Here is a 12620-nt window from a genome sequence, read left to right on the forward strand (position 1 = left end):
TTTTGTTCGGACAGTGAGACAATGTCCAGACTGTCCGTCCGACGGAAAAGACGTCCTTCGGAGATGCTTTAATTATGGGCATCAAACTCCCATCGTATTGGTAATAAGTGGGGAAACACATAGATTAGCTAGGATGGCTAATCCTCGATGGATGCAGGACGATATATATGGCTAGACACTCCTGCAGCTGATTTACGTACCACTGTAAACTTTGATATTCTGCAATAAAGGTAGCGCTGGTTCTTCTATAAAAATCCCACGGTAATAATTTATTTCCTCCGTCCCACAATATAAGACATTTTTGTAAGCTAATATATGCAATAACGAATAACTTTGCACTAAAAATAAACAAGCATTTCATTGTTTGTTGCTCCTAACTTGTCTTTCCCATAGTACAAAACATGAGGTCCCGCACGCCCTCGATGGTCGGCAGCTGCCGCCGCGTGAGCAGAGAGCAGACACGCATTTTTCTCGTGGCAGGGCCCTACAACTAGCCCCCAAGGTTTGCTGCTGGAGCAAACACGCATCTCGCTCGTGCACTGGCAGATGCTCGCCTTGCTCACCGGGGCAGTCACCAGTGAGATGACGACGTTGACTGTGGAGGATGTGCTGCGGGTGAACGGCAGCCGCCGGTTCGCCGCCGCGCTGGCCGCCGCCTCCCCCTTCAGCTCTCTCACCGACGCGCTACTCGCCGCCCGCCGCATCTGGCGCAACGATGTACGTACTTACATCTTCCCTTCTTCACGTCTGAATTCCTCTCACCTTCTCGTACAAAACAAACTGATCATTTCATGCGTGTAATGGGGAACGAATGAACAAATCAAGGTGGACGTGCCTGGATGGCTGGAGGCCTTCGCCGCCAACCCGCCCATCGGCACCACCTCCCCCTCCATCTCCAAGTCGGTTTCCTTACCTCTTCGTCTGTTATTTCTTCGATTCTTGCTGTCACTCATGGTCAGTCAGTCACTCCAGATGGAGCAAGGAGGAGCAATCAGTTGCGCGTTCCACGGCGACTCATTCGACGGCACAGGTCTCCGCGTTCCTTCCTTGCACCTGTAATGTGATTCATCCGATCTGATTTGTGGACTAAATTAGGTTTGCCTTCTTCAAACTGTTTGTTGCAGGACTTGTCTGAATGGAATGCCAGATACAGGGACAAGTTTGGGTTTGTCTTTCTGATATGCGCGACTGGGAGGACTGCCCCTGAGGTCTTAGCTGAGCTCAAGGTCTGCATATATGGTTTGTCAGTTTGGGCATTTCCTATTTGGCGCCTGTGGCACCGGTTACAGCTGTTTCTGCAAACCGGCGCTGCAGCACCTTAGCTGGGCTCGGCCCATTAGTTTTTGTTCGCATCGCAACCTGCACTGCTTGTGTTTCGATAAATTCAAAAAGAAAAAGGTGCCGACACAGGATCGAACTCGCGACCCAATCGTAACAAAGGACATGCAAAAACCACCAGACAACAAACAAGGTTGCACATTCTTTCTTCGTTTCTGTATTTATTTGTTCGTCGGTTCGTTTTCTTCTTCTTCTTTTTCTTTTGTTTTTTCCTAAAACGCGCGGTTTTTTAGTTCGTGAAGTTTTCCTTCCAAACCGATGAACATTTTTATTTTCAAATGCGATGAACTTTTTTCAAATCTGATGACTTTTAAAAAAAATCGATGTACTTTTTCAAATCTAATGAACTTTTTTTCAAAATTGATGATTTATTTTTTCAGAATCGATAAACTTCTTAAAATTGAATGAATTTTTTTCAAATTTGATGAACTTTTCTTCAAAATTGATGAACTTTTTTCAAATCCGATGAACTTCTTTTCAAAATCAATGAACCTTTTCAAATCGAATGAAGTTCTTTCAAAATGATGATTTTTTGCGAGAGTGTCTCTTCCTGGGCCGTGCTTTAAAAGCCCACAGAGGGCGCGCTGTAGGCGCCATTTCCAGGTTCAGGCGCCTACAGCGCTGACTAGGAGCTCCCCTGGGTTTTGTAATCGTTTTTTCAATTATCAATCTCCTGTGCTGTCTATTTTTTGCAGAGATTTATGTGGACTTTTTAATTTCTGTTTCTTTCTTCATTTAATTGGTATACCTTTTTGTGGCTTCTTTATGCCAGGCGTAACTAAAGTTGTATGCCCTCACACCGGGGTGCAGTTGCTCGTTCGTGGACCGTGCGCAACTGCAGTTGCATACTCCATCAATCGTGCGGAACTATCTTTACATTTTTTTAAATGAAATGCAATCAAAAAGTCTATTATTAGCCCATCTTTCTTGTGTCATGTGGTATCCTGATCCATGGAATACCACGGTTCAAGTACTAATAATGGAACAACGGCTGTTTTCTCAATGACAATAATGACCTTCCTCGGTTTTTACAAGTTTTGTGTTGAAACAAAATTCTCTTCCTTTGGCTTTTGACATCATTGGGATTATTAAATATTTTGAGTTTAGCCCTGATCTGGCGCATTGCGCTCTCTATGATTTGATCACAAAATCATATTACTAGAAAGCTTTGATATCATGATTTCCTTCCTATCTCTGTAAATAAATGTTCTCAATTGAGTCTTACTATTTTTTCTCTCTTTCTAGAGGCGTTATGCAAATAGGTTGATTGTTGAGCTTGAGATTGCGGCAGAGGAAGAACTCAAGATAACTGAGTTGCGCCTTGCAAAGCTTTTCTCGTCAGATTCTGCTGCTCCACCGACTTCAGTTTTTGGCCAACCGGATAAAACATCAGGTATTGAATAAATTATATATGTTGACACTTTTTGTAGCCAAATAAACATCTCCTTTTCCTCTCCACTAGTTTGAGCCTTTTTTTCCTATGTATCGTATAATCGGAGCTTCAAAGATATTGTTCTCACATGCTGATTTTGTTTTCGTTAAAATGATAGTCATATAAACTGTTTCGGTCCCATATAGTCCTCAAATTGCCTAAATTTACTCCGCGCTCCAGGAAATCTAGTTCCACACGGCAAATCCTGATTGCATAATATGTTTGGCAACTGGCTCCACTTCACTCTATACATTGGTGTGCCAACATCCTGATTACACAATAAGCTCATCCTAACTCACTTGTTTTGTCAAGGAACAATTCACAAAATGAATGCAAACAAAAGTTATCACAAAAATAATTTTGGAGTGAAATAAAATTTCACACAGAATCAAAATTTATCACAGGTTCAAATATCACACACAAGAAAAAATTCTCACATCATCGCCACCAAATGGAATATTGATACACATAGTAAAATTTATCATAGTTTAAAATTTTACACGCAAGAAAATTTCTCACTCGGTGCAAAATGTGCATTGGATTGAGAAAATTGTATTTTTTTTCAGTTTGACACTTCTTCATCACTATGAGGTGTCAACTGCATTGCTTTATCTTCTCTAGTGACTTGAGAAGCTAGCTGCATTATGACCAATAGAGGCAAACAAGCCATGTATATAGACCAGTCAATACCCAACACCTTAGGCCAGGTTATTTTAAGAAACAAAATTATTGAAAAATATAAAATTTCCTCTATTTTTACCAATCCATGTAGCATCAAAATCAGTGAGAAAATGAGAATAGCACCTGGATAATTTAAGTCCAAAGAATTGTAATAGTGTCCAAAGAACTTGCTTAAGGAAATTAATAACCCAGATGATAGTGGCATTATCAAATTTAAACAACTGCAGGCACCTCACCTCAAACATGTAGGTTACTGAATTAAATCCATTAGAATGGCACCACATAAGTAATGAGCAATCAGGATATGTTGCCATGAGTATGAGGTACAACACCTGGAGAAGGGTAATATGAGTCGAAACCTTATACCTGGTGAAACACCAAGGAAGTGTGATCGGTTACGGACCTGCATAAAGGATAAACACTAGTTGTTGGTAAAATAACACACATATGGAGAGTATAATGAAATGTTGCTTGCCACTCCCCGGTCTGGGAAAGGTATGCGATCGCAGCGGGAAAATAACCATCGGAGGTTCTAACAACCATGAGACCTTATGAATGTAGATTTTGAATAAAACTTGAGTTCTACAAGATATATGATAAATGCATATACATTGTGGTTGTTGGTCTTAGTAATAGCAGTGCATACACCACTTATTTGCTATAGTGGACTTGTTGAGTACTCATGTACTCAACCCTACATAAATTATCTTCCTTGAAAACAGGAGTTGTTGGAAGTGATGCCAAAAGACACCGAGACAATTGGGGAGTATGTTTATGAAGAGCCAGATCTATCAGGTGGAGTCGGAGGGATTGACTACATCATTGCCTATGGAGACGAAAACAAATAAGAAGGGCACGGCTAGCAGGCGTCCCAATGAGTAGTGGTGGTTGCAGTAGTGCCAAGCACAGTTAAAATAAACAATCATAGCATTATCATGATACCTTGTTATGTACCATTAGTTTGTTAAGTATGAATTGCGAGAATTTCATGGTATGAAGTAACAAGTTTATATTTGGACCCGCTATGTATCTATTGTTCTACTTCGAGGGATATAAGGTCCACGAGATGGTGTCTCATGGGCATTATATCGAAGAATGACACACGAAACTATGTGTTGGTGTGTTGGGTCGTCGCATTTTGTTCCCAGCTGCAAATTTTAGTGTTGTGGGTGTAGTTAACTCTATGGTCCATGCTTGCTGCCGCTAGGCTCATATGTCAATTAGCAATTATAGCAAAGACCATAACTTTTGCTAATATCATGTACGCATCTCACTAATAGCAGTGCATACACCAGTCATCTTGTCAAGGATGGCATACTTTTGCTCGTTTTCACTTGAATTTTTTCTATTAAATCTTCATCAGCCTTGCTGCCACCATGACGATGTGTGACTCGTCCTCCTTGGACTATGGATACGTAACAATAGCTAGATGACAATCTATATATCTCCCTTGTTCTTCAATACAATGATCACATGAGTTACCCTACGTGTTTGTGATCCATTAGATGTAATTAGATGAATGATCTCCAAGAGGTAGTTGTGTATGTTGGTTGGGTTTGACCTTCAAGTAATTTGCTGCAGTGACAGACAGTTGAAAAAGTTTGTATTGTGTTATTGTCGCTAAGGATAAAAGGATAGTTGTGTAGTGTCCCGATGATGGTCTAGGGGTAAAGGCAATATATTCACAACATTATGTCATCATGCATAATGCAATAATCTTTTGTGTGTAATACCTTCGGAGTGCAAAACTGAATGACTAAGAGAAGGAGCGATCGTGGCCCCTTGTAAGAGACATGTCATCCCACATCTCGAAAATCACCTCGCGCAACTAACGACACTAAGATTGGGCACACGAACAAGTTCGTGGTACCCTCTATATTATTTCATGTGGAGGGAAATTCTAGGGGAGGGGGGAACATGCCATGACACGGGTTTAATCACAACAACTAACCACCTAAATTGTGTGTCCTTGTCAATCTTGATCAAGCCAATATTTGCACGGAGCTCCGTGAAGCAAACAAGCCCCAAGATCTTTAGTGGGAATATTTGTGAGTCATGTGTTGGTGCCAACAAACTCCACCTCAACTTTCTTGGCCTATACATGCATTCCCTAAAGATATGGAACCGGGCGTCGATATGCTTTCTTTGGTCATGGACACACTGGAATTTTGGTAAGTGAGATGGGTTTTTTTTCGATTTAGAGTTGAACTCAAGTTAGTTCCTCCTTGTTTAGTTCACCGAGAAACCAAGCGAGCCAGATTCCTCTGACACATCAACGTGTTGGCAGCAATATACTCAGCTTCACACGGCGACAATGCCTCAACTTTTTTGCTTCGGTGACTGCAGATGATGACGTTGTTGTCATGGAAGAACATGACGACGACAATGCTCTGATGAGTGCCAGGAGCCCCCACGATGTGGTCCTTATATCTGTTGCTTTAGCCGACAAGGTAGCCGTCCCCGCTTCCCAGGGGTAGTGACAACCCAGTTTAGGCTGTCGATGACATAGCACAACACCTATTCGCCGCAGGGAGGAGCTCGGGCGCTCCCATGAAGTGCGTGAAGTAGACATTACTAGATTGTATAACCGTTCATTATCATTCAAGACGAAAACTATGCACATGTTTTAGTTGGAATCACGTATTGTGTATGCTTCTGCTAATTGATGTGTGCTTAAATGTGCATTTTATTCGGCAAATTCTATACAACGAGTACCCGGATGGGATGTGAGTAATCACGCACCTGGACGATCGCACATGTTATATGAGCCGGCCCAACATGGCTTCTAACCGACCAATAATGCTTGCATGCACTAGTAGAAAACAGGACTTTGGTTTGGCCAGAAAAGAGCATTAATCCCGGTTGCATTATGAACCGGGACTAATGTGAGCATTAGTCCCGGTTCGAGCGGCTAGGGCACAGTACAGGCATTAGTACCGGTTCAAATGGGACCTTTAGTTCCGGTTGGTGCCACAAACCGGGACTAAAGGGTGCGATGCCCATTAGTACCGGTTCGTGGCACCAACCGGTACTAAAGGTTAGACCTTTAGTATCGGTTCGAGCCACCAACCGGTACTAATGGGGTTTACTACATCTACTAGTTAGGAAAATTTAAAAACTTAAATTTGGACATGTTTTGTAAAAAGTGTAGGGAAAATGTAAAACGGCTATAACTTTTGCATACGATGTCAGAAAAAAAGTATAATATATTAAAATGTTCAGCACGAAAATCCGCATCCGATTTTGACGGCCTACGGCCTGTTTGCAAATTTTTAGAATCCTCATATTCTAAAAGGAAAAAAAGTTATGCTCAAATTTTAGTTTTTTTGATTTTTTGTTAAATCTGGTCAAACTATGGTCAAACTCCTTATTCAAAAGTATTAGTGTTACTAAATAATTATTCAAGAATATTAGTGTTACTAAATAATTATTTCCGTTTTTTTAAATTTTGGTCAAATCTGGTCAAACTGTGATCAAACTACTTATTCAAGAAATATTAGTGTTACTAAATAATTATTTCAGTTTTTTTGAATTTTGGTCAAATCTGGTCAAACTATTTATTCAAGAAATATTAGTGTTACTAAATAATTATTGTTTTTTAGAACAATAGTTTCAAACTCGAACAGTGAAATGTGTGACTTCATGCTCAAGCTAAATTCCTCAGGGTTAATAGGATTGACATCTTACTATTGTCAGGAAAACAACAAGTGCAGACTTGGAAACGAGGGAGAATAGAACCCCGGAAGTTAAGTGTGCTCAGGCTGGAGTAGTGAGAGGATGGGTGACCGTCCGGGAAGTTAGATGATTTGGAATGATGAGGGGTGATTAGAGAATAGATGTTAAAATAATTCAGAAATTTGAAAATCAAGAAAAAAATTCAAAGAAAATTTCAAAAACAATTAATTTTTTTAAAAAAAATCATAAAATTTCCTTTAGTACCAGTTGGTGTTACCAACCGGGACTAAAGGTGGACCTCCAGACAGCGGCCACGTGGACGGCCTTTAGTCTGGGTTCGTGTAAGAACCAGGACTAAAGGGGGAGGCTTTAGTAACGACCCTTTAGTCCCGGTTCCAGAACCGGGACTAAAGGCCCTTATGAACCGGAACAATAGGCCATTTTTCTACTAGTGATGGTTTTTATTTTTAATGCATAGATACTTCGAAAGGAACTAATTGAGAAGCGTTCCTTCGAGAGCCTCCCAACGATCACTTGGGATGGGATGAGAGTAGTGGCGGCTCCAGGAAATGAAGGCTGGGTATTCATTCAAAAAAATTCTTTAAATGTAGTATATGAACCAAGGTATCAGACCATAACGACATAAATACATAAGTACCTTTTGATTGATAAAGTGATGTTATCCTTCTTACAATATAACTTTGCGGTCGCCTTTTTGAAAGAGATTGATGACATCTTCATCCTTCACTTGATTGAAAAGTTCTCTCTCAACAAATGTAACCAAACAATTGTTCAAATATTCATCACCCATTTTGCTCCTTAGCTTATTCTTCACATGGCTCATTGAAGAGAATACCCTTTCAACACTAGCAGTAGCTACTAGCAGAATCAATACCAACTTAAGAAGCTTGTAAACAATATGATATTATTCATGCTTGTTTGTCTCCACAAGCACAACTGCAAATTGCTCTCAAGATGAACAGGAGAAGTACAAGTACAAGATGTAGCTACTGTCTGATTCGGCGTGGATACTTCGTTTATTTTCCTTGCCTTTGAAGCCTTTTCCCACATTGCAAATATGCTACTGCCAAAAATTCCACTTCTCTTCATCTACGTTAGGAATACAAGGGGAACATAAATTCAAATACTTGTATCTGTTAAATAGATAGACTACCTGCATCTGGAAATTAGAGCAAATCAAGAAATTGCCAAATTGGGGGAGAGGGCGAGGTCGCAGTTGGTCGCACCTTCTGTTTCTGTGCCACGGGGGGCGGGGCGCCGCCGACAGGGTTGCCCGTCCCTGCCCGGCTGCTGATCCCTCTGAGCCGAAGAGGAGGGGCGGGTGCGGGGCCGGGCACCGCCGGCGCGGGTGGCGGGGGGCCGCCGCCAGTGTTGCTCGTTCCTGCTCGGCTGCTGCTCCCTCCGAGCGGAAGAGGAGGGGCTCGCGGGAGGCCGGGCGCGGCCGGCGTGGGGGATGGGGCGTCGCCGCCAGGGTCGCCTCCGACGGTTGACATCGGCCTCCGGCGGCGCTGCGTGCCTGCGTGTCGGCTAGGGCGAGCGCTGCGTGCCTGGGAACGGTGCGAGGAGAGGCCGAGAGGATGGATTAGTGGAGGCGTGGTGTGAGCTGGAACGAGCGGAGATGAGTCAACTCGTGGGCTGGGCGCCTGGGCCTGCTCGTTTGCTCTGTATATTTTTTTTAGTCTAAATCTTGGGTATTCGTGTGAATACAGAGGCATACACTTGCCACCGCCACTGGATGAGAGCGCGCCACTTGCCGCGCTCTCAGCCGCCAGTACGTGTCACGCTTTGGGCGCATCTTCTGAATTTTTCTTTTTCTTTTTTGCACGTGTCTTCAGTTTTTTAGATGTTTTTTTGGATTTTTTTTCGGCTTTTCGATTTTCCATCGGTCTTTCTTACGTTTTCAAAAAAATTAAAAAACATTGCGCGGAAAAGCTCATTTTCTTTTTTCCCCTTAACGCATTTTTTTCCATCTGCAAGAGGCACGGTTTAACTTCCGTGAGAGGCACGGCACTCCGATACAAAAAAGACACGTTTTCTTTTTTTTCCCTCCCATGAGAGGCACAGTCGTGCCTCTCGAAAACGATTTTTTTTGTGTTTTTCCCTTTCGTAAGAGGCATGACCGTGCCTCTCTGAAATAACTTTCGGAAATGAAAAAAAAGTGCTCCTGATTCGTTTTTTGTGTGGTTTTTTGTCCTTTTTTCGTGAAAAAAAAAGTTCGTCAAAACCTATCAACATGGGATCTGGTTTTCAAGATCTCAACGCGAGAATCAAACGGTGAAAACTGTTCGAGATTTGGACACACGATTTAAAAGATAAAACATTTTGAATGAACTGATTAAAAAAGAAAAAGCCCTGTGTGCGCTACTTGTCAAAATCTGAGGAGGTGAGAGTGATCTTTGAAAGAGTACTCTAACTAGTGATTCTGGGACGCTTGTTTGCATGTCGATGGGCCGCAACAGATCTGGTACTTACTGACGCCCATGGCCCGGCCCGTACAAAACGCTTGGATCGACCGGTCAGTTACGGCCCGTAACTCACCACGTATAAATACACTGACGACGAGGAGGGGCATGGATCTCCCCATCCTGTCGTCTGCCGGCCGCCGTCGTGCTTCCTTCCTTCTCCGTACATCAGCCCAGGTACGTTCATGCATTCCGGTTCGTCTTGAATACTTAATCCTTTCCATGATCGTCGTTAGACTAGCTACCGGCCGGCATTTCCAATTTCTCAACGGGAATTGGGGCCGGCCGGCCGGGCGCCGGGCTCCATCGATCCAAAGGATTCTTCTTCTTTTCTTTCGAATGATCCAAAGGATTCTTGTGACTTGTAAACAGAGCCGGCCCCCTAGCATGGTCGAGATGTTATTAAAGTCGATCGGGTTTCTCTGAATCCATTCTTGTATTGTCCAAAGTGATGTTAGCTAGTACGGTGGCATGCCTATATTACCTTAATACTTCCTCCGTCCGAAAATACTTGTCGGGAAAATGGATGTATCTAGACGTATTTTAGTTCTAAATACATCCATTTTCGCGACAAGTAATTTCGAACGGAGGGAGTACGATATTCTGCACACTAGATCATTGTACTACTTGTATAGATAGGTGGATTAATGGGCAAATTGCAGAACCCACCATCATGGAAAAAAATTATATGAGACCAGGTCTCATATAAACCCGATGAGACCCGCCCTGATGGATGACATGTGGCATTCACAAATCACAAAGCATCTAATCTCCCCCCCCCCTCCCCCCCCCGCCCGATTTCAGGTGGGGGGTGGGATAGATGCTTTGTGATTTGCAAATGCCATGTGTCATCCATCAAGATGGGTCTCACCTGGTCTCATAGAATTTTATTCCCACCATCACCATGCATGCAAGGTTTAAGGTTTAATTTTTTAGCTAGGGCAAAAAAAGGAGAGTCTGCGCTAATCAAATCGAAGGATATGGTTTCCGCTCATAAAATTGTTGCCTTCTAGTGGCACTATTTAATTTACGCCTTTTTTCATTTGCGCATATGTCTTGCAGTGCATGTAAATTATATATAAATTGCGAGGAATCATAATGGAGGAGCCCAGTAACAGAGCTTCCTCTCGGCCAGAATCACTCTCGGATCTATTTCATGCCCCTCTACCAGAGGAGTGGAGGGGGCAGATTGTCAAGGTTGCAAAATACATACCCAAGGTACATGTATTATCATTATAAAGAGGAATTGTATGATTTAAAATGAGAACAAACTATCAATGATGCGTGTATTGTTATAGAATTTTAGGTACATTTTCAGGTATGCACCTAAGTTATCTGCCCTACCATGCGAACCCTACCATGCGAACCATCTATATACGATGTGTTTTACATGTTCTTTAGTAACCACATGTTAGAAAATATATTTAACAACTTCACTTCTACAACCAAATTTCAAAGTTGTAATCGATCTACGCAGGTTCAAGGCGAGCCAAGGCGAACATTATGGCGACTAAATAGTTCAAATATGTGCAAATACCAGGGTCCTAAGGGGCCAGCCGGGGTGCCCCTCGACCCTCCTGCAGGTAGAAATTTGATTTTAAACACTTCCATTTTTGCACATGTTTCACATAACACTTTGGATTGATCGTTTCAACTCTGTTCTACTCGTTGATCTGCCACCTATCAGATATTGTTGAGGCTACAGCGCCATCATCATCGGAAGAAGAAAAGGTACGTAGCGTTTTGTCAACCATTTTGTCTCTGAATTAAAATAGAAACAGATCATCGTGTGCACTGTCGCTTTGATCTATATACACTGATGCCATGCATGTACATTTTCTTCAGCACATTTCTGTTATGCATCTACCTTGTTCCAACAAACAACAACAACACAGTTATGCGTCAATGCTTTTTCATTTTTGAGTTGGTGTTATGCATCAATGTTATCCTCTCTTATCCCATGAACAGAATGTATAAGATATGTGTGTGCAAGTTTCTTACAGTACGGTGTCAATTACTAGGAAACATTTATCACCAATTTACTTCACGCCTAGGAGGCAAAGTGTTAACTGATCCACATCTGTGCCTGTCTCCCCAGGCGGATAGATGCAACGCAAGGAGGAAAAGAATGCGTTCAATCCATTCCGACGACATGTTCAAGTACCGTGGGTGCTCATGGCCGCAGCTGGTGGGTCTCAATGTGCACAAGGCCAAGAGGATCATCATGAAGGGCAAGCCGGACCTCTCTTGCGAAGTCGTCCTGGAGAACCAGCTGATGACCATGTGCTACTGCTCGAGGCGCGTCCGGGTCATTGTAGACAGGCACAACAAGGTCGTGAAAACCCCTCGTGTGGGTTAAGCGTTCATGGACGGAATGGGGTGCGGCGTCGTCGAGGCTGCTGGATTTTGGGTGCTCAATCAATTGAAAGATGTATCTTCCTTCAATGATGATGATTTAAGACGCTTATTAGTGCATTAATTGTTCTTGACATCTATATATGTACTACGCTCCTGCAGGTTTAGCTCACGGCGAATCAAATAATCTTGATATGTACCAGCTAGCTGGAAAATGTATATACACTAGTTTCTTTCTCCCAGATGAGTCGGCCATGAGATGGTTAGATGGACAGTGGTATCCCCAACCCACCAGGGTTCAAATCCTGGTGCTCGCATTATTTCTTGATTTATTTTAGGATTTCCAGCGATGCGCTTTCAGTGGGAGTAGACATTCCCGTCGACGACGAGGCGCCTACGGTGGCTTCGTAAATCTCAAGATGATATACCGGCTCAGTCTCTCGGAGGTGCTCATAGGGGTAGGGTGTGTGTGCGCGCGTTCATAGGGGTGAGTGTATGCGCGTGTATATGAGCGCCTGTGTCTGTACTGATGCTCAAAAAAAAAGATGAGTCAGCATTTATTGATTTTTTGTCCAAAAGGACCCCCTGTCGAACGCTATTGCCAAAAAGGACTAGCTGCGAAATTTTTTGTCAAAAAGGACCCCCTCACGAGTGGC

At 42.7% G+C, this 12620-nt stretch overlaps 2 protein-coding genes and 1 long non-coding RNA gene across 3 annotated transcripts; 2 read left to right on the forward strand and 1 right to left on the reverse strand.

Moving 5' to 3' along the window:
- Nucleotides 1-546: 546 nt before the first annotated feature.
- LOC119350953 (uric acid degradation bifunctional protein TTL-like) lies at nucleotides 547-5928 on the forward strand. Its single transcript, XM_037618547.1, has 6 exons — nucleotides 547-717; nucleotides 826-899; nucleotides 973-1030; nucleotides 1125-1226; nucleotides 2584-2731; nucleotides 5798-5928. The coding sequence occupies exons 1-6, from the start codon at nucleotides 547-549 to the stop codon at nucleotides 5926-5928; spliced, it is 684 nt and encodes a 227-aa protein (XP_037474444.1).
- A 1841-nt stretch (nucleotides 5929-7769) lies between these two features.
- LOC119312862 lies at nucleotides 7770-8724 on the reverse strand. The gene is made up of 2 exons (XR_005151450.1): nucleotides 8374-8724; nucleotides 7770-8236 (listed from the first exon to the last, which is right to left on the reverse strand). It is a non-coding gene; the product is annotated as an uncharacterized LOC119312862 (long non-coding RNA).
- Nucleotides 8725-9725: 1001 nt separating this feature from the next.
- LOC119312869 lies at nucleotides 9726-12238 on the forward strand. The gene is made up of 5 exons (XM_037588649.1): nucleotides 9726-9786; nucleotides 10672-10827; nucleotides 11087-11192; nucleotides 11297-11340; nucleotides 11708-12238. Exons 2-5 carry the CDS (start codon nucleotides 10708-10710, stop codon nucleotides 11966-11968), a joined length of 531 nt encoding a protein of 176 aa, XP_037444546.1. The 5' UTR covers nucleotides 9726-9786; nucleotides 10672-10707; the 3' UTR covers nucleotides 11969-12238.
- The last annotated feature ends 382 nt before the right edge of the window (nucleotides 12239-12620 follow it).

Source organism: Triticum dicoccoides, chromosome 1B, assembly GCF_002162155.2.
Source record: "Triticum dicoccoides isolate Atlit2015 ecotype Zavitan chromosome 1B, WEW_v2.0, whole genome shotgun sequence".
In the NCBI taxonomy this organism is placed as follows: Eukaryota; Viridiplantae; Streptophyta; class Magnoliopsida; order Poales; family Poaceae; genus Triticum; species Triticum dicoccoides.